Source organism: Pezoporus wallicus, unplaced genomic scaffold, assembly GCF_028554395.1.
Source record: "Pezoporus wallicus isolate ANWC-B61680 ecotype Strahan unplaced genomic scaffold, APGP_CSIRO_Pwel_v1 contig_14153, whole genome shotgun sequence".
Taxonomy (NCBI): domain Eukaryota; kingdom Metazoa; phylum Chordata; class Aves; order Psittaciformes; family Psittacidae; genus Pezoporus; species Pezoporus wallicus.
The window spans coordinates 1-20,603 of NW_026635972.1; the positions used below are offsets into that span (position 1 = coordinate 1).

The window sequence follows — 20,603 nt, forward strand, 5'->3', positions numbered from 1 at the left end:
CCCCCCCTCCCTCCCTCCACCTGCCCCCCCGTGTCCCTACGGTCCCCCAACCCTCCAAGAGCCCCCCCCATGTCCCCACCCCGCTCCCCTCCCCTCCCGTCCCCATCTCCACCGATGTCACCGGTCCCTCCATGTCCCCCCCCGGGTGCTCTCCCTCCGGCTCCCCCCAAGGTCCCGTCCCCCCCCCGGCCCTTCCCTGCCCCTCAGTCCCGGTGTTACCGGTCCCTCCATGTCCCCCCGCGGAGCCTCCGCCCCCCCCCCCCCCCCCCCCCCCCCCCCCGGCCCTTCCCCGCCCCTCGGTCCCGTGTGTCACCGGTCCCTCCATGTCCCCCCGGTGCCCGCCCGCCCTCCCTCCCCTTCGGCTCCCCTCAAGGTCCCCCCCCCCGGCCCTTCCATGCCCCTCGGTCCCGGTGTCACCGGTAACCCCGGCCCCGCACTCACTCGGACCGAGCCCCGCCACCGCCGCCGCTCCGCCACCGGAAGCCGCCTCAGAGCACGACACCTCACTTCCGTCTGGGCCGTACTAACCGCTGTCGGGAGGGGGGGGTGGAAAAAGGGGGGGTGTCACTTCCTCCTTGTTTCCCTCCAGCACTTTCCACCCCTGTGCGCCATCACCGCTTCCTTCAAGGGAGCTATTGCGGGTTCTCCTTCCCCGTTACTCCCCTTATGAAGCCCCGCACTGCAAAAACACGCTGCGCCCCCCCACCCCCCCCCCCCCCCCCCCCCCCCCCCCCCCCCCCCCCCCCCCCCCCCCCGCCCCCGTACTTGGTACGGTCCGAGCGGCTCTGGGTGGGCGGAAACGCCAAGGGTCCCGTGTCTCGCTCTCATTGGCCAGCCCCCGCGGTGCTTGACCAATCAGAAAAATCCCCTGTGCGGCGCCGACCAATCGGCGGCTGTTGCTAGGGGAAGGAGAGGAAAGGGCGACGAGTTGCGCCAGGCCTCAGCTCCCCACCGTAGCCACCCGGAGAGACCCAAATTGAACCGAATTCGCCTTTTTTTGCCCCTTTTCCACCCCTCGCACCACACTCGGCCCCTTTTTCCTCCGTTTTTACCTCAGAAACCCTCTGCCTGCTCCCCCCCTTCGCACTTCCACCCAGCCTATCGCGCACAGGGGTGGAAAGTGCTGGAGGGAAACAAGGAGGAAGTGACACCCCCCCCTTTTTCCACCCCCCCTCCCGACAGCGGTTAGTACGGCCCAGACGGAAGTGAGGTGTCGTGCTCTGAGGCGGCTTCCGGTGGCGGAGCGGCGGCGGTGGCGGGGCTCGGTCCGAGTGAGTGCGGGGCCGGGGTTACCGGTGACACCGGGACCGAGGGGCAGGGAAGGGCCGGGGGGGGGGACCTTGAGGGGAGCCGAAGGGGAGGGAGGGCGGGCGGGCACCGGGGGGGGGACATGGAGGGACCGGTGACACCGGGACCGAGGGGCAGGGAAGGGCCGGGGGGGGGGGCGGAGGCGGAGGCTCCGCGGGGGGGACATGGAGGGACCGGTAACACCGGGACTGAGGGGCAGGGAAGGGCCGGGGGGGGGACGGGACCTTGGGGGGAGCCGGAGGGAGAGCACCCGGGGGGGGACATGGAGGGACCGGTGACATCGGTGGAGATGGGGACGGGAGGGGAGGGGAGCGGGGTGGGGACATGGGGGGGGCTCTTGGAGGGTTGGGGGGGGGACGTAGGGACACGGGGGGGGGGGGGCAGGTGGAGGGAGGGAGGGGGTGGGGACATGGGGGAGGGTTGGGGGGGGACGTAGGGACACGGGGGGGGGGCAGGTGGAGGGAGGGAGGGGGTGGGGATATGGGGGGCTCTTGGAGGGTTGGGGGAACGTAGGGACACGGGGGGGCAGGTGGAGGGAGGGAGGGGGTGCATGGGGGTATTGGGGGTGGTAGAGGGGTAGGAGCTTGTGGGGCTGGGGGGGTGGCTTCAGAGGGGAGTGGGGACATGGGGGGGTTAAGGTTGGGAACGGGCTATGGGGGACTGGGATGTTGGGGGGGGACGACACCCAGAGGGGTAGAGGGCATTGAGGGGGGGGACACTTGGAGGTCTGGAACATGGAGATGGCACCTAAAGAAGCAGGAGATGGAATGGGGGGATGTGGGGAGGCTGCAGTGGGATAAAGAGGAGAAGAGAAATGGGGACAGGGGCAAGGAGGTGGCACTTGGGGGCCATGGGGGAGGGTGGGGGGTGACACTGAGGGTGTGGGGGCCAGGCTGGGAGCATTTTGGGACAGAAAAGCTCCATTTGAGGCCACATACTGTTCATTCCCTGTAGCAATTGTTAGGTTTTGGGTCTCATGGTGAACAGAGACACACCCCCCCCCCCCCCAAAGGGGTTTGTCTCCGTTTCGCAGGGAGGGGGGCGGAAGTGGCTTTTTAACCCCTCATTTTACCCTAAACAATGCTTTTTTCCCCCCAAAATCCCCTCTTTGGCTGGTTGGCCTTGGTAGGCCGGGCCGGGGAGATGCTCTGCACCGCAGTGGTGATGGTGGGGAGCCTGGCGCTGACGACGGCCGTGGTGGCTCACGCCTATTACCTGAAGCACCAGTTCTACCCCACGGTGGTTTACCTCACCAAATCCAGCCCCAGCATGGCCGTAAGTACTCACCTCATCGGGAGCAATGGGGCGTTCAGCCCACTTCTGCTTTTGGTGGCCAAAATGGGTAACTGAAACCATCCACCCCATCCTCTGCATCTGGTTATCACCGTGGCTCCTTCCTCATCACCCCCTTTCCCCCTCCTTGCCTTCCCATTTCCACTTATTCCCCTGCAGGTTCTCTACATCCAGGCCTTTGTGTTGGTTTTCCTCCTGGGGAAGTTCATGGGCAAAGTGTTCTTTGGGCAGCTGCGGGCAGCGGAGATGGAGGTGAGGGACGGTGGGAATGGCTGGAATTCCATGCTGGGGATGGGTGGATGTGGTGCTTTTGGGGGGGGTCTTTGATGCCATTTGGAGCCAAGGAGACTTCCAGCACCATTTGAGGAGGATTTTGGACCTCAAGAGGTCTTTGAGGCTGTTCTGGGGGGAGGATTTTGATCTCTGAGTGGTTTTTGACTCTGTTTTGGGGGGGGGGATTTTAAATCTCAAGAGACTTTCAGCACCATTTGAGGGGGGCTTGGACCCCAAATGAGGCCTTTGTTGCCATCTGGGGGGGAACTTTGAGCCTAAGGAGACTCTTACCATTTGGAGGGGAACTTGAACCCCAAGGGGCCTTTGTTGCCCCCGGGGGGGGGGCAGTTTGAAATCAGTTTGAAATCTAAAGTTTTTGGTTCTGTTTGGGGGTGGAGTTTGAACCCCAAAAGACTTTCAGGCACCATTGTGGGGGGGGAATTTGGACCCCAAAATGCCTTTAATGCCATTTGGGTGGAGCAATTCACACCCCAAGTTCCATCTTTGATACTCCAAGAGACTTTCAGCTCCATTTGGAGCTGGATTTTGAGCCCTGAGAAGCCTTTGGCTCCACTTTGGGTGGAATTTTGACCCCCAAGAGACTTTCAGGCACCGGTTGAGGGGGGTTTTGACTCCTGAGAGACCTTGGGCCCCATTATGGGCTCAAGTATGTGGGGCAGAGGCTATGGGGACTCCCTCCCATCACCCCCCATCACCTCCCCTCTCCCAGCACCTCCTGGAGCGCTCGTGGTACGCGGTGACCGAGACCTGCTTGGCCTTCACTGTCTTCAGGGATGACTTCAGCCCTCGCTTCGTCGCCCTCTTCACCCTCCTCCTCTTCCTCAAGTGCTTCCATTGGTTGGCTGAAGACCGAGTGGACTTTGTGAGTGCCGGGGTGGGGGTGAGAGAATGACCCCCCAAGTGCCTTTTTTTGGGGGGGGGGAAACTCAACCCTTCCCTTTTGCAGATGGAAAGGAGCCCAAACATCTCCTGGCTCTTCCACTTCCGCATTGTCTGTGAGTATCTCGGCTTCCAGGACCCATTCATTGAGCCCCTGGGGCCAATCCTGGCCCAATCCTGTTCTCCTGCTGGGATACATCTGGGATGTGACCCTCAAAGCTTGAGTTTCTGGGGTCTCTTCCACTTGGGAGCTCATCACCTTCTTCCCTTGGCATCTCTTCATCCTGATTTCCTTCCCTTCTTGCCACAGCCTTGATGTTCCTGCTGGGAATCCTGGACTTCCTCTTTGTCAGCCACGCCTACCACAGCATCCTCACACGAGGAGCTTCGGTCCAGCTCGTCTTTGGCTTCGAGGTAGGAAGTGGCTTCTTTTGGAGGCCAGGCAGACCTCCAGGTCCTGGTGCCCACCCCACTCTCCCTCCTTGCAGTACGCCATCCTCATGACCATGGTGCTCACCATCTTCATCAAGTACGTGCTGCACTCCATCGACCTGCAGAACGAGAACCCCTGGGACAGCAAAGCCGTCTACATGCTCTACACGGAGCTCTTCACCGGTACCTTGGCCTCTGGCCCCTCATTCCCTTCTCATCCCCACCTTTGGGGCTCGAAGGGGTGGCTCCCATCTGGTTGTGACCCAGTAACGCTTGTTAGGAAGTGCAATTAAGCCACCCTTTAACGAAGAGGTGGAGTTGGGGGGTACTCAGCAGCACCCCAAGGGCTGATCCATTGTCATGAATGACCTCAGTGATGGAGCTGAGCATCCCCTTGGTGTCACCAAGACAGGTGGAGGTCATTGATGCACCCAGAAATGGTCCCAGAAGAACCTCATGAGGTTCAAGGGAGGGATGAGCCAAGTCCAACAACCCCCAGCATGACACACACTGGGCTCTGGTGGACACTGGCTTGAGGACAAGCCAACAGTGAAGGGTGAGGGAGGTGATCAGGGGTGGTGAGGCCACTCCGAGGGGTCCCGGGACATCCTGGAGAGCATCCAGCAAAGGGCCACCAAGGTGAAGAAGGGAATGGAGAAGCCAGAAGAGCTGGGGCTGGTTGCTCAGAGAGGAGGTGGTAGCATCTCCAGCCTCTGAGATGCTCCAAAGCTGGTGGGTCCCCACCCTCAAGGAGCAGCTCTTGGTGACCTGCTTGAGCAGATGACATTGGAGGTCCCATCCCATCTCAGCCAACCTATGCTTGGCCAAGACCATGGGACGGGATGACATTGGAATTCCCATCCCAGCTCAACGCACCCACGATTGACCAAGACCGAGACCTTGACGTACTTCCTTCCCCCAGGCTTCATCAAAGTCCTGCTCTACATGGCCTTCATGACCATCATGATCAAAGTCCACACGTTCCCACTCTTCGCTATCCGCCCCATGTACCTGGCCATGAGGTGAGTTGGGCTCCGGCGTGGGCTCCGGCTCCGGCTCCGTGGATCCCACCAGGCTCCTGTCTCCTTGCAGGCAGTTCAAGAAGGCGGTGACGGACGCCATCATGTCCCGCCGGGCCATCCGCAACATGAACACGCTGTGAGTGCCCTCCTCCACCCAAATGGGAGGAAAATCCCTGCTTTTCCACTTGGGAAAAGGTGGGAATGATGCTGAAGGGGGGGGGGGGGGTATCCCCCATTCCTTCCAAATCCTTCCATTGAGCCAAAGAGGAGGAAGGGTTGAGCTGGTGGGGGAGGATGTGGATGTCCCACAACCTTCCTGTATCCCCCCTCAATTCCCAGCGGGAATGGGCTCACGATCCCGGTGCTTCCCGGCACAGGTATCCCGATGCCACCCCGGAGGAGCTGCAGGCCATGGACAACGTCTGCATCATCTGCCGCGAGGAGATGGTGACGGGCGCCAAGCGCCTGCCCTGCAACCACATCTTCCACACCAGGTGGGTGCGGAATGCCGGCACCATTCCGGCATTCCCGGTGTCTGTGGTGCTGGGAAGGGGGTGGGGGGGTGGTGGTGGTGGGGGGGGTGTCTTTTCCATCACCCCATGGCATGGTCACCCCCATCCATCTCCTCCCCAGCTGCCTGCGGTCGTGGTTCCAGCGCCAGCAGACGTGTCCAACGTGCCGCATGGATGTGCTCCGCGCATCCCTCCCGGCACAGCCGCCTCCGGAAGCACCGGAACAGCCCCCCCCACCCCCTCAGACCCCCCAGATTCCTCAGCCCCCCAACTGTGAGTCTCCTTCTTCCCCCTTTCTTTCCCCCCCTTCGTGGTGGCACCGCACCAGTCAAGCCTTGGGAACAACCAACCCGGCGCCCTCTCTCTGCTCTGCTCTCCCTCCGTAGTTCCCCAAGGAATCCTGCCCCCATTCCCACCGGGAATGTTTCCCTTCTGGCCCCCCGTTGCTCCCTTCCCACCAGTTCCTGGGGTTCAACCACCCAACGGTGCCGAAAACGCCGCATCGGGCTCTGGTGCTGCCACGGGTGAGTTCTTTCCCTATCCACAGGCTTGGAGCTGCCAAAGTGGGGCTCCCTCCTCTTCCTCTTCTTCCTCTCTCTTCCCCCTCCTCTTCCTCTCCCTCTTCCTCCTTCTCTTCCTCAGCCTCCTCTCCCTCTCTCTTCTTCTCTTCCTCCTCCTCCTCTCCCTCTTTCTCCTCCTCTTCTTCCTCTTCTTTCTTTCTCCTCCTATCCCTCCTCCTCCTTGTCTTCCTCCTCTTCTTCTTCCTCTTTCTCCTCTCCCTTTCTCCTTCTTCCTCCTCCTCCTCTCCCTCTTCTTCCTCCTTCTCTTCCTCCTCTCACTCTCCCTCCTCCTCCTTAGCTTTCTTCTCTTCTTCCTGTTCCTCTTCCTCCTCCCTCTCTTCCTCCTCTCCCTCTGCCTCCTCCTCCTGCTTTTCCTATTCCTCCACTTTCTCTTCTTCCTCCTCTCTCTTTCACCTCCTCCTCCTCTTTCTCCTCCTCCTTTTCTTCCTTCTCCTCTTCCTCCCCCCTCACATCCCTCTCATCACCACAGCCGCCCGTCCCGCTGACACCGGCACTGCCACATCAGAACCCACAGCACCGGGACCGGGTCTTCCCTTGCCACCACCATGGATGGGAATGCCATGGCCACCCCTCTTTGGTAAGCCAGGGTGGGGGTTTGGGATTCCCCCCCCCTTCCCCCCCTATTCCCCCAGGATTCTCCTCACCCCTTTCCCACCGCAGGCTTCCCACCGATGCCGGTGCCACCGCCTGGCTTTGCCGGCCTCACCGAGGAGGAGCTTCGGGCCATGGAAGGCCACGACCGGCAGCACCTGGAGGCACGGCTGCAGTGCCTGCAGAACATCCACACACTGCTGGATGCGGCCATGGTGCAGATCAACCAATACCTCACAGTCCTGGCCACCATCGGGTAACCACAGCGGTGGGGGGCCCAAACTACCCCAAATTCCACCCAAAATGCCCCAAAACGTGGAGTTCTCTTCTCACTTCCCCCTCGCAGGTCGCCCCGGCCTGCTCCTCAGCCCCAATCCGGCGCTGGGGAGGCGCCCGCCCCGATCCGTACGGATACCGGCACCGGTGCGTGAGGAGCCAGGGATGGGGGAAACACCGGTTTGAGCCCATCATAGGGGGGGAATTGGGCTGAGCCGGTGCCTTTCCCTGTGCCAGATCCCGGCGTGCCAGCAGGCGCCGAGGGCTTCACCGCGCCGGCGGAGGAGGAGGAGGACGAGGAGGAGGAGGAAGGTGAAGGCTCATCCTCAATGGAGGAACCGGACACGGCGGAGCTGCGCCGGCGCCGGCTACAGAAACTGGCGGCGCCCTCCCATTGACACCGCCGGCATTCCCGGCGTTCCCAGCTCCTCACGTGCTGGGAGAACCGCTCTGGTTTAGCCGCTTTCCATCCCTTTTTCCACCCAAATCCGTGTCCGGAAACAAAACCAAACCCTGGCTGCACCCAGAAACCAAACCTGGCTCCTTCCACCGTGGCAAAGAGCCGCTTTCCAGGCCCGTTTTTCCCTGGTTTTCCCTGGTTTTCCCCCTGATTTCTCTACCTCTCCAACACAGCGGATCCGGTGCGTGCTGCAGCACCAGCATTGCCTGTTCTGGCGGCACCGCTCCGCCTGGCACTAAGGCCAAGGGGAGGTTGAACCGCGGTGACTGTGGCCAATGCCGCTCAAACAGGATCCAAATCCCCCATTTTTAACCTCACCCCCCCCCCTTTTGGAGACTCAATAAACCCCCCCCCTCCCCCCAGCGCTGGGCCACGGCCAAACTGGTTTATACTGGTTCCTCTCTGCCCCCTGGCGCCAAGAAACGGGGGGGTTTGGGGTGATTTGGGGTCTCTTTTTGGCACCTTCCACCTCAGTTGGTGGCCACCCCTTCACCCACCGTGACTTCAGTGCCTCTTGGAACCCAAAAGGGCTTGGAGGAGCCCAAATATCTCAGGGAACAATGGAATTTCTCGGCATCCAGAGCCTTTTTGGGGTGGAAAGGGCCAGATCCACACTGGAGCCAGCGCTGGCTGGGTTTGGCCTTGGATTTGAGGTGGGAATAGCTCTTTTTTTGATTTTCTTCTGCTTTTCCTTCACTTTTGGGCTCTCGTCGCCCCAGATGGGAGCGCGTCCACGCGGAATCCCATGGGAACGCGGCGGTGCCGCTGCCAGAGCTTCCCTTTTCCTCCTTTTTCCTTCATCTTTATGCGTTTTGAGCCAAAATCTTGAAGTTTTGTGGCCAGTTCTGGTTGATGGGGAGTAGTTTTGAGTGGATTCCTCATGTTTTCCTTCGTTTTGGGGTGGCAACCACATGGAGGGGAGGGAACAAAGGCATTCGAGTGACTGGACTGGGGGTGTTAGACCCCAAACCTTGTTTTCTTTGACCCCCAAACCTGTTTTCTTTGACCCAAACCTGGGTTTTTTCACCCCGAACCCATTTCCTGGTCCCTTTTGGGTGGCGTCAGCGTCGGGGACTTATTTAATTTGTAAATAATGTATAAATTTTTAATAGCTGGATTGTAAATAACGGCAGAATAAAGGTTGCAGGAAAGCTGGTGCTGCTCCTCCATCGAGGTCAATGGTACCCCAAAGGTGGGTTTTGGGGGGGGGGATGGACACACACATTGATGGTGGTGCCATGAGCCCCAGCATTGGGACAACAGCACCAGAGGAAGCCATGGGGATGCTACAAGGGCTGGAGCAGCTCCAGGGCCTGAAGGAAACCTGGAGAGGGGCTTGGGACAAGGGGATACAGGGATGGGATGAGGAGGAATGGCTCCAATGGGAAGAGTTGGAGGGGGATCTTCATTGGGAGGGCGGTGGGACACTGGAATGGGTTGAAGGGAGAAGCTGCCCCATCCCTGGGCCAGGTTGGACGGGGCTTGGAGCTGGATCCCTGCCCTTTGGGTCTGGATGAGCTCGAGAGCTCCTTTCCCATCCACAGCATTCCATGATTCCATGATGGCTGTGCAACGGGACCTCCCGTCCAGCAGGGGGCGCCGCGGGCTCTTCATGCCCTCAAGGACCTTCTTTCTTCCCGCCTCATTGGTGGCGTCATCCGCGCACGCGCGCTCCTGAGGCGGCGGGACAAGATGGCGGCGGAGGGGCCGGAGGCTCCGGCCAGCCCCGGTCGTGGCGGCACCGAGGGAGCGCTGGGGGACGGCGGGGACGGAGCTACCGGAGCCCTCGGTGAGCGGGGGGGTATTGGGGGAGGGGTGAGGTGAGGCTGGGGGGATTGGGGGGGGTTATTGAGGTAAATCGTGGGTCCTGAGGGGATTGAGGGGGGGTGTGAGGTAAATTGGGGCTCCTGAGGGGATTGGGATGGGGTTATTGAGGTAAATCGTGGGTTCTGAGGGGATTTGGGGGGGGTTGAGGTAAATTGGGGGTCCTGAGGGGACTGGGGGGGGGGTGAGGTAAATTGGGGGTCCTGAGGGGATTGGGGGGGGGGGTGTGAGGTAAATTGGGGTTCCTGAGGGGATTGTGGGGGGGTATTGAGGTAAATCGTGGGTTCTGAGGGGATTGGGGGGGGTTTGAGGTAAATTGGGGGTCCTGAGGGGATTGGGAGGGGGTTATTGAGGTAAATTGGGGGTCCTGAAGGGATCGGGGGGGGAGGAGGTAAATTGGGGGTCCTGAGGGGACCGGGGGGTCTGTGGGGATGTATGGAGGAGCCTGAGGACAGAAGGAACTCGTGGGGGCTCCTGGGGGGGCTGAGAGTGGCAATGAAGGAGGTGGGTTGGGGATGGGGGGCCACAAAGGGGGATGGGGCAGAACCAGGGGCTGGGGAGTGCCCACAGGGGACCCCAGTCTGGTTTCTGGGGGCACCCTTTCCTTAACTGAGGTGTCCCCATGTGCCCCCCCCCCAGCCCCAGAGCTGCCCCCCCCGGCCCCCAACCCCCCAACAGAGGAGCCGAGCGATGCCGCTGCCCCCACTCAAGCCCCCCCCCTGCCGAGCTGCAATGGAGCCACTGCCCCGCCCGAGCCTCAGGAGCCCCCCCCGGCTGTGGAGCCCCCCCAGGAGCCCCCCCCGATGCCGGCTGAGGAGCCCCCTCCCACCTACCCCATGGACTTTGAGAAGTTCTGGCTGGCGGCGCAGAGCAACCCCCACGACTTCACAGCCTGGACCGAGCTGCTGCAGTTTGTGGAGCAGGAGGTGAGGAGCCCAGCTTCGCCCCCCCAGTACCCGGTTAGAACCCACCTTAACCCCCCACCCCGTTAGAACCCACCTTAACCCCCCACCCCATTAGAACCCACCTTAACCCCCCACCCCGTTAGAACCCACCTTAACCCCCTCCACCCCGTTAGAACCCACCTTATCCCCCCCACACCCCGTTAGAACCCACCTTAACCCCCCCACCCCGTTAGAACCCACCTTAACCCCCTCCACCCCGTTAGAACCCACTTTACCCCCCCACCCCGTTAGAACCCACCTTAACCCCCCCACCCCATTAGAACCCACCTTAAATCCGCCCCACCCCGTTAGAACCCAGCTTGTCCCCTCCATTAATGCCCACCTTAAATTCCCTCCACCTTGTTAAAACCCACTTTAATCACCCCTACCCCATTAGAACTCACCTTAAATACCCCCCCGTTAGAACCCACCTTAACTCTCCCCACCCCATTAGAACCCACCTTAACCCCCCAACCCTGTTCAAACACCCTTAAACCCCCCCACCTCATTAGAACCCACCTTAAGTCCCCCCATTAATACTCACCCCGTTACAATCCACCTTAAGTCCCCCTGTTAAAACCCAGTTTAAATTCTCTCCACCCCATTATAACCCACCTTAATCCCCCCCCACGCTGTTAAAACCCACCTTAAATCCCCCCCACCCCATTAGAACCCACTTTAAATATCTCCAGCCCCATTAAAACCCCCTTTAAATCCCCCCCACCCCGTTAGAACCCATCTTAAACCCTTCCTCCCCATTCAAACCCACTTTAAATCCCCCTCCCCCCATTCAAACCCATCTTAACCCCCCCCACTCCTTTAAACCCCACCTTAAATCCCCCCCACCCCCCCTTCAAACCTTGGTTACAGCTCCCTTCAAGTCTCCAGCCCCTTTAAACCTGGGTTAAAACTCTACCTTATCCTATGACCCCCTTGAAACGCTCACTAAAGCTCATCCTGAGGCTACAATTGAGTTAAAGCCTCTGTTAAAGCTCCCCTTGACTCCCCCATCTCCTTTAAAACCCTCATTAGAGCCTGCCCCAGGTATTGGGGCCTGTGAAACCTCCCCTAAGTCTCATTTTGAGCCTCCAACCCTGTGGAAAGCTTCATTAAAACCCTTTTTAAGCCACCACCCCCATCAAAACCAGTCATGAGCCAATGACCCTACTACAAGCCTCACCCTGAGCCTCCAACCCCATTAAAACATCCCTTAAATCCCAATTTAAGCCACCACCCTTGTTCCACCCTTCCTTAAACCTCACTTTAACCCCCAGCATCATTAAATCCTTCATTTAACCCCCTTTCAAGCCATCAGCTTCATCCAAACCCCTATTAAATCTCATCCCAAACCCCTGGCATCCTTCACTCCGGAGGCGATTCCTGCGGTGCCATTCCTAATCCCAAACTCAGAGCAGCTCCAACTGCTCATCCCTGGTTTGATTGTCCCAAATCCCGGTGTTTTCCCCCCAGAACCACCTCCTGGCTGCCCGCAAAGCCTTCGATGCCTTCTTTTCCCATTATCCCTATTGCTACGGCTACTGGAAGAAGTACGCGGACATGGAGCGGCGCTTCGAGTGCGCCCGCGAGACAGAGGAGGTGCTGAGGGGGGGTCAAACCCCATTGTCCCCTTGTTGGGGGGGGTAAAAGGGGGGGTTTGGGGGTCCCCAGGGGATGCAAGGTGTCCCTGGGGTGTTTTGGGGGGTCCCCAGGATGGTTTCGAGGGGTTTTTGGGGTGTATTGGGGTGGCCTCCAGGGTATTACTGAGGGTCCCTGGGGTGTTCAAGGGGTCCCAGTGGCAATATGGAGGGGTCCCCAGAGGTGTTTGGTGGGGGGTCTCATGGGTGTTTCATGGCTCCCATGGGTGTTTCAGGGGTCCTCATGGTATCCCATGGGATTCTGGGGTGGGGCATGGGGTGTTTAGGGTGTCCCTTGGGTGTCTGGGGGGGGGAATATGGGGTGTTTTGGGTCCTTTCCACCCCACTTTTCCCACCAAACCAGCATTTCCACTCCCTTTTGGGGCTGGAAATTCCAGCTCCAATTCCATCTGGAATTGGAAACTCCCCAATTCCAGCCCCGCTGGTGCATTTTTGGGGTGTTTCCCCCCAGTTTGGTCCATGGGGCCAGGTCCCTGAACCCATGGGGGTAACATTGGGTGTCTGTTGTCCCCCCCCCTATTTCCATCAGGTGTTTGAGAGGGGTCTTCAGTCCATCCCCCTCAGCATGGACCTATGGATCCACTACATCTCCTACCTCCAATCCACCCTGGATATGAACCGTCCCGAATCCATCCAGAAGATCCGTGGGTGAGCATCAGGAGAAGCCAGTGGTGGCTCCAGCAGTGTCTGGTCCTCATCCCCATCCTCATCCTCATCTCTTCCCCGTCAGCGTCTTCGAGGCAGCGGTGGCAGCAGCCGGGATGGATTTCCGCTCGGATAAACTCTGGGAACTCTACGTGGAATGGGAACGGGAACAAGGAGACCTTCGTGCCGTCACTGGGATCTACGACCGTGTCCTCTCCATGCCAACCCAGCTCTACAACCATCACTGGGAGAAGTACGTGAGCCCGGACTCCAGCACTAAAATATCCCTATGGAATATTCCATGGCTTCCTGCTGGGAATTCCCTCACTCCCACCACCAAATCCTTGCTGGTTTTGGGGTCCCCCCCCCATCATTATTCCCCCTCTGTCCCCTTACAGGTTCAAGGAACACGTTCTCCACAACCCCCCCAAGGACATCCTATCCCCAGAGGAGCTCCTCTGGGTCCAATCCAAGCTGGCCACCGATCCCGTGCCGAAGCCTCCGGAGCCGGAAGGGACGGAAGCGCCGCCGGGAGAGGATTTGCCACCCGGTGTGGAGGGGAAAGGGGCAGCGGCAGCGAACGCTCAGGTAGGCACCAAAGCAGGGATCCCAATAGGGTCCTTGGGGTGGGGGGGGTGGGTGTTTGTTGTTGTGGGGGATCCCACCCACATCCCACTTCATTCCCAGGACGATCTAGACCAGGAAAAGATCCGGGAGCTGGTGATTTCCATGCGGCAGCAAATCTACGCTCAGAACGAGGCGGAAGTCAGCAAACGCTGGAATTTCGAGGACGGGGTAGGCGCATTTGCCCCGTTATCCCCTTAAAACTCCTTCGGAATCCCATCTCCATCCCAATCCTCATCCCTGTTCCCAGATCAAGCGTCCCTATTTCCACGTGAAGCCCTTGGAGAGGGCCCAGCTGCGGAACTGGCGGGATTACCTGGATTACGAGATGGCAGCGGGCTCCCACGAGCGCACCATCGTCCTCTTCGAGCGCTGCGTCATCGCCTGCGCCCTCTACGAGGAGTTCTGGATCAAGGTGAGCCCATTCCCACCTTCCCAGCCCGTTTGCCCTCCTTCCACCTCCTCAAATCCCTCTTTAAAGCAGGAAAACCCAAACCCCCAACCCCCATCGGGGTCATCTGAGGGTCTTCCCCCCCCCTCCCCTTCCCCCCCCCTTAAAAATTGAACGGTTTTAACTCTCTTTTTCCTCCTGGAAACGCCGTTTTTTCTAACACCCGTTTGTTTAACTCCCGCTGCTGCTTCCCCCCCCGCCCGCGGCACCTTCCCCCCCTGCCTAAGAGCCCGCAGGAATGTCGGAGCAGAGGGGCCTTAACGTGAGTGCCCCCCACCCGATTGAGCGCATCCCATGCGGGGGGATGCTCACGCGTCCGTCTCTCTGGCCGTGTCCGTGTTCCCCCCCCAAAATCTTTGCCCCTCTTCTTGGGTCCACTTCTTTATTCCCTGCAGTACACCAAATACCTGGAAAACCACACGGTGACGGGAGCCCGGAGTGTCTTCCAGCGGGCCTGTGGCTATCACCTGCCCAGGAAGCCCAACATCCACCTCCTGTGGGCTGCCTTTGAGGAGAAACAAGGTAGGGGAGCCCTGAAAGGGACCCAAACCACCTCAGTTTGAAGCAAAACCACCACGTTTCCTTCCTCAACGCTCTGTTTTGGGGTGGAGAGGGTGTGTTTTGCCCAAAGTCGCTCCATTTTCAGACTGAAATGCCCCGTTTCACCCCAAAACGCTCCTTTTTAGGGGTTGAGGTGATGGATAACAGCGCAAAAGATGGACTTGGGGCTGAAATCAAATTTTATCCCAAATTGCTGCTTTTTGGGGGGGTTGAAATGTTCAATTTCACCCTCAAATGCCCCATTTCACCACAAAACTCTCCTTTTTGGGAGTCGGGATGATGGATAGCAGCACAAAAGACTTGGATTTGGGGCTGAAAGGTCACATTTCACCCCAAATCACTCCTTTTTTGGGGGGCTGAGATGACATTTCACCCTAACCTGGTTCATTTTCAAGCTGAAGTGCCACATTTCACCCCAAATTGCTCCTTTTTTGGGTATGAGATATTTTATCCCAAAACAGAGGGGGTTTGGGACAGAGGAGACCTATTTCACCCTAAAACACTTGATTTGGGGGTCTAAAATGCTACATTTCACCCCAAAATGCTCCTTTTTTTAAGGTCTGAAATGCCACATTTTTATCCAAAATCCTCCTTTTTTTGGATCTGAAATGTTATACTCCCCCCCCCCCAAACACCGTTTTTTCGGTCTGAAATGCCGTATTTCACCCCAAAACGCTCCATTTAGGGTTTGAAATGCCACGTTTCACCCCAAAATGTTCCGTTTAGGGTCTGAAATGCCACATTTTTCCCCAAAATCCTCCCTTTTTGGATCTGAAATGTTATATTCCCCCCCCCCCCCCCACACACCGTTTTCAGATGGAAATGCCATATTTCAACCTCAAAGACTCTGTTTTTTGGGTCTGAATGCCACATTTCACCCTGAAATGCTCCTTTTTGGGTCTGAAAAGCTATATTTCACCCCAAAATCCTCCTTTTTGGGGGTCTGAAATGTTATATTCCCCCCCAAAAAACACTGTTTTCAGATGGAAATGCCGTATTTCAACCCAAAAGAGTCTGGTTTTCGGTCTGAAATGCCACATTTCACCCCAAAATGTTCCGTTTAGGGTCTGAAATGCCACATTTTTCCCCCAAATCCTCTTTTTTTTGGATCTGAAATGTTATATTCCCCCCCCGCAAAACATTGTTTTCAGATGGAAATGCCGTATTTCAACCCAAAAGACTCCGTTTTTCAGTCTGAAATGCCGTATTTCACCCCAAAACGCTCCATTTAGGGTTTGGAATGCCACATTTTACCCCCAGATGTTCCGTTTAGGGTCTGAAATGCCACATTTTTCCCCAAAATCCTCCTTTTTTTGGATCTGAAATGTTATATCCCCCCCCCCCCCCCCCCCGTTTTCAGAGGGAAATGACGTATTTCAACCCAAAAGACTCCTTTTTTTCAGTCTGAAATGCCATATTTCATCCCAAAAGACTCTGTTTTTCTGTCTGAAATGCCGTATTTCACCCCAAAACGCTCCATTTAGGGTTTGAAATGCCACGTATCACCCCAAAATGTTCCATTTAGGGTCTGAAATGCTGTATTTCAACCCAAAAGACTCCATTTTTCAGTCTGAAATGCCATATTTCAACCCAAAAGACTCCGGTTTTCGGTCTGAAATGCCATATTTCAACCCAGAAGACTCCGTTTTCCAGTCTGAAATGCCGTATTTCATCCCTAAAGACTCCATTTTTCGTTCTGAAATGCCGTATTTCATCCCAAAAGACTCCATTTTTCAGTCTGAAATGCCGTATTTCACCCCAAAACGCTCCATATGGGGTGTCTACAATACCCCCCCCCATCCATCCACCTCCATCCCAGAGCCTCCCCTCTCCCCCCATCATTCCCCCCGCAGGGAACGTGGAGGAAGCTCGGCGCATCCTGCGCTGCTTCGAGGAGGCGGTGCCGGGCCTGGCCATGGTGCGGCTGCGGCGCGTGAGCCTGGAGCGGCGGCACGGGCAGCTGGAGCGCGCCGAGGCCCTGCTCACCGAGGCCATGGAAGCCAACGCCGGGCTGCCCCTCGCCTCCTTCTACGCCGTCAAACTGGCGCGCCAGGCCTGCAAGGTGCAGCAGAACCTGGCCAAGGCCCGCAGGGTGCTGGTGGAGGCGCTGGAGAAGGAGCCGGTGAGGGACTGGGGGAGATGGGAAGGGTTTTTTTTGGGGGGGGGGGTAAATGGGGGTGTGTGGGGGATGGATTGGTTTGAATGGGGGTTTAGGGGGGTTTAGGGGGGGTTAGGGGGTTTGGAAGGGTTTTAATGAGGGTTTAGGGGGGTTTAGTGGGCTTTGGGGGGGGTAGGGGGTTTGGAAGGGTTTTAATGAGGGTTTAGGGGGGTTTAGTGGGCTTTGGGGGGGGTAGGGGGTTTGGAAGGGTTTTAATGAGGGTTTAGGGGGGTTTAGTGGGGGTTTAGGTGGCTTAAGGGGGTTAGGGGGTTTGGAAGGGTTTTAATGAGGGTTTAGGGGGGTTTAGTGGGGGTTTAGGTGGCTTTTGGGGGTAGGGGGTTTGGAAGGGTTTTAATGGGGGTTTAGGGGGGTTGGGAGGGGTTTGGATGGGTTTTAATGAGGGTTTAGGGGGCTTTAGTGGGGGTTTAGGTGGCTTAAGGGGGTTAGGGGGTTTGGAAGGGTTTTAATGGGGGTTTAGGGGGGTTTAGGGGGTTGTATGGGTTTTAATGGGGGTTTAGGGGGCTTTAGTGGAGGTTTAGGGGGTTTAGTGGGGGTTTAGGGGGCTTTGGGGGGTAAGGGGTTTGGAAGGGTTTTAATGGGGGTTTAGGGGGCTTTAGTGGGGGTTTAGGGGGCTTTGGATGGGTTTTAATGAGGGTTTAGGGGGATTTAGTAGGGTTTTAGGGGGTTTGGAAGGGTTTTAATGAGGGTTTAGGGGGGTTTAGTGGGCTTTAGTGGGGGTTAATGGGGGTTTGGAAGGGTTTTAATGAGGGTTTGGGGGGTTAATGGGTGTTTAGGGGGGTTGGGAGGAGGTTAGATGGGTTTTAATGAGGGTTTAGGGGGCTTTAGTGGGGGTTTAGGGGGCTTTGGATGGGTTGTAATGAGGGTTTAGGGGGGTTGGGAGGGTTTTCTTTAGGGTTTAGGGAATCTTAATGAGGGTTTGGGGGGGGTTTAGTGTGGGTTTTGGGGGATTTGATGGGTCTCCAAACTTTGCTTCTGGGGTTGTGGAGTGGGGTTTTGGGGCCCTTTGAACATGGGGTCCCCCCAAACCCCACTTGGGGCACCCAAAACCCCATTTGGGGCTCCTGAAACCCCACTTGGGCTCCCCAAACCTCACTGGAGACCCCAACCCCCACTTGAGGCACCCCAAAACTCCATTTGGGGCTCCTGAAACACCACTTGGGGTCCCCCAAATCCCACTTAATGCTCCCCAAACCCCACTGGAGCCCCCAACCCCCACTTGGGGTCCCACAAACCATACTTGGGGCTCCCCAAACCCCCACTTGGGGCACCCAAAACCCCACTTAAGGGTCCCCAAACCCCTTCTTGGCGCTCCCCCAAGCCCCACTTAAGGCTCCCCAAGCCCCACTGGAGACCCCAAACCCCACTTGCGGTTCCACAAGCCCCACTTAAGGCTCCCCAAACCCCACTTGGGGTCCCCCAAACCCCACTTGCCCCCCCCAAACCCCCTCTTGATGCCCCCCCCCCGTGACCGCCGCGGTGCCGTGGGGCAGGACAACGCTCGGCTCCACGCCAACCTCCTGGAGATGGAGTTTGGGGCCGATGTGGGGCAGAACGAAGGCAACACCATGCGATGCTTCGAGCGGGCGCTGCGCAGCCCCCTCCCCGACGAGGCCAAGCTCATCTTCTCCCAGCGCCGCGTCGAGTTCCTTGAGGACTTCGGCTCCAGCATCCATAGGTCAGGCTTGGGGTGGGGGGGGAATAGGGACACCCCAAAAAGGGTCCCTGTCCCCGTCCCCCCTTTTTGAGCTGTTGTTGTCCCCCACAGCCTCCTCACAGCCTACGATGAGCACCAGAAGATCCTCAAGCAGCACGCGGCGCGCAAGAGGGCCCCCGAGAATGGGTGAGAGAATGGGGGGGCCCCTTGCACACACCCCCCCCCATTGTGTTCCCATCCCACTTCCACCCATTCCCATCCCCTCATCCCTCAGTTTCTCCGTTTCATCCCAATTTCTCCCCTTTCTGTCCCCACTTTCCTTTATCCCCTATTCTCCTGTCTCTATATCCCTGATTTCTGCTCTTTTATTCCAAATTGTTCCCCTTATCCCCATGTTTACCCTCTTTATCCCAAATTGTCCCTTCTATTATCCCTTTTAATTCCAGATCTGTCCTTTTATGCCCATTTTCCCCTTTTATGCCCATTTTCCCCCTTTTATGCCCAAATTCTGCTCTTTATCCCTGACTTCTTTTTATTCCCAGATTTCACCCCTTTTCTCCCAAACTTGTCCTTTCAGCTCTATTTTTCCCCTTTTATCACATTTTTTATATCCCCATTTTTTTCCTTTTAGCTGTTTTTCCCTTTTTATCTGATTTCTGCTTTTCATCCCCAAATTCTTCCCCTTTTATCCCCAAATTCTGCTCTTTATCCTTGATTTCTGCCCTTTTTCCCCATTTTTCCCTTTTATCCCTGATTTCTCCCTTTTTATCCCCAGATTTTTCCCCTTTCATCCCAAACTTGTCTTTTCATCCCTGAGTTTTCTCTTTTTATCCCCAATTTCTGCCCTTTGATCCCCATTTTTCTTCCCCTTTTATCCCAGATTTTTCCCTTTTTAGCCCCAAATTTCTCCTCTGTGATCCCAAACTTGTCCTTTTCTCCCCATTTTCCCCCTAACTTCTCCCTTTTCTCCACCATTTCTGCCCTTGGACAGCTCGGAGGAGCCCGAGGACAAGCGGCTCCGGCCCGACGATGGCTCTGGCATGGGTGGGGGCCCGGTCGGGTTCTCTTCTATGGGGGGGGATAACACCTCCAGCCCCTCCTACAGCTACTGGTACCAGGTCAGTTTGGGGGGCCAGGATGGGGGGTGGATCGATTTGGGGGTCCCAGTGATGCTGATGACCCCCCATTGTTCCCCCCCAGCAAGGATACGGCTCCTACAGCTACCAGTCCCCATGGAACTACAACCAGTACTACCCCCAGACCTGAACCGGAGCCCAGCCCCCCCGAACATCACCCCCACCCCCCTTTTCTACCCTCCCAACCCCCCTTTTCTGTACATTTTTGGGGTCCCCCCCTAATTTTGGGGGGGAAGTGTAAATAAATGAAGTGGCACCACCAGCAGGAGCCCCCCATACTTTACTTTGGGGGGGTCACAAGGGTGTTTTGGGATCCCCAGTGCGGTTCGGGGTCACAAGTGGCTTTGAACCCCATTTTTGGGGGGGACCCATCCCAATGCACAAATAGCTTAGTTTGGGGTTCCCCACTCTGTGTGAAGAACTTCAGTCCCATTTTGGGGTGTATTTCAGGGTTCAAGATGTGTTTTGGGGTGTTCTGGTGTATTATGGGGTGTATCTGAGGTAATTTGGGGTGTATTTCAGGGTTCAAGGTGTGTTTCAGGGTGTATGTGGGGGTGTTCTGGCATATCATGGGGTGTATGTGGGGGTGTTCTGGCGTATCATGGGGTGTATCTGGTATTTTGGGGTGCATTTCAGGGTTCAAAGTGTGTTTCAGGGTGTATCGGGGTATTTTGGGGTGTATTTCTGGGTTCAAGGTGTGTTTTAGGGTGTATCATGGGGTGTATCTGGGGTATATTTCAGGGTTTAAGGTGTGTTTTGGGGTGTATCATGGGGTATACTTGGAGTATTTTGGGGTGTATTTCAGGTTTCAAGGTGTGTTTTGGGGTGTATTTCATGGTTTGGTGTATTTTGGGGTGTACATCAGGGTTCAAGATGTGTTTCAGGGTGTACGTGGCGGTGTTCTGTGTATCATGGGGTGTCTCTGGGGTATTCTGGGGCGTATTTCAGGGTGTATGTGGGGGTGTTATGGTGTATCATGGGGTGTATCTGGGGTATTTTGGGGTGTATTTCAGGGTTCAAGTGTGTTTCGGGGTGTATGTGGGGGTGTTCTGGTGTCTTATGGGGTGTATCTGGGGTATTTTGGGGTGTATTTCAGGATTCAGGGTGTACTTCAGGATATTTTGGAGTACCAGGATGTGTTTTGAGGTGTATTTTCTGGTGCTCTGGGGTACTTCGTGCTGTGTTTCAGGGTGTTCTGGAGGATGTTCTGGGGTGTCTTTCAGTGTTCAAGATGCATTTTAGGCTGGGTTGGGGTGCTCTGGTTTATTATGGGCTGTCTCTG

At 57.2% G+C, this 20,603-nt stretch overlaps 2 protein-coding genes across 2 annotated transcripts; both read left to right on the plus strand.

The window, feature by feature from the left end:
• Nucleotides 1-1,179: 1,179 nt before the first annotated feature.
• On the plus strand, nucleotides 1,180-7,613 carry SYVN1 (synoviolin 1). Its single transcript, XM_057398745.1, has 16 exons — nucleotides 1,180-1,271; nucleotides 2,438-2,583; nucleotides 2,761-2,853; nucleotides 3,605-3,757; nucleotides 3,842-3,890; nucleotides 4,085-4,188; nucleotides 4,263-4,389; nucleotides 5,129-5,228; nucleotides 5,299-5,364; nucleotides 5,606-5,722; nucleotides 5,862-6,013; nucleotides 6,127-6,264; nucleotides 6,791-6,898; nucleotides 6,982-7,168; nucleotides 7,259-7,335; nucleotides 7,426-7,613. Exons 2-16 carry the CDS (start codon nucleotides 2,452-2,454, stop codon nucleotides 7,584-7,586), a joined length of 1,764 nt encoding a protein of 587 aa, XP_057254728.1. The 5' UTR covers nucleotides 1,180-1,271; nucleotides 2,438-2,451; the 3' UTR covers nucleotides 7,587-7,613.
• Nucleotides 7,614-10,200: 2,587 nt separating this feature from the next.
• Nucleotides 10,201-19,583, plus strand: LOC130593528 (pre-mRNA-processing factor 39-like; the record flags this gene model as incomplete). The annotated part of the gene is made up of 13 exons (XM_057398744.1): nucleotides 10,201-10,398; nucleotides 11,887-12,012; nucleotides 12,601-12,719; nucleotides 12,802-12,969; nucleotides 13,115-13,304; nucleotides 13,404-13,511; nucleotides 13,591-13,755; nucleotides 14,187-14,313; nucleotides 16,206-16,474; nucleotides 18,022-18,206; nucleotides 18,297-18,371; nucleotides 19,177-19,303; nucleotides 19,386-19,583. Coding segments are annotated over 13 exons (1,923 nt in total), but the record flags the coding sequence as incomplete, so codon positions are not given.
• Between the last annotated feature and the right edge of the window lie 1,020 nt (nucleotides 19,584-20,603).

What these genes read in the sequence shown, in the direction of transcription:
- SYVN1 (XM_057398745.1), top strand. Translation starts at nt 2,452, where the DNA reads ATGCTCTGCACCGCAGTGGTGATGGTGGGGAGCCTGGCGCTGACGACG. An exon ending in AATCCAGCCCCAGCATGGCC is followed by an intron (nt 2,584 to 2,760) that starts GTAAGTACTCAC and finishes ATTCCCCTGCAG; the next exon opens with GTTCTCTACATCCAGGCCTT. An exon ending in CCGTACGGATACCGGCACCG is followed by an intron (nt 7,336 to 7,425) that starts GTGCGTGAGGAG and finishes TCCCTGTGCCAG; the next exon opens with ATCCCGGCGTGCCAGCAGGC.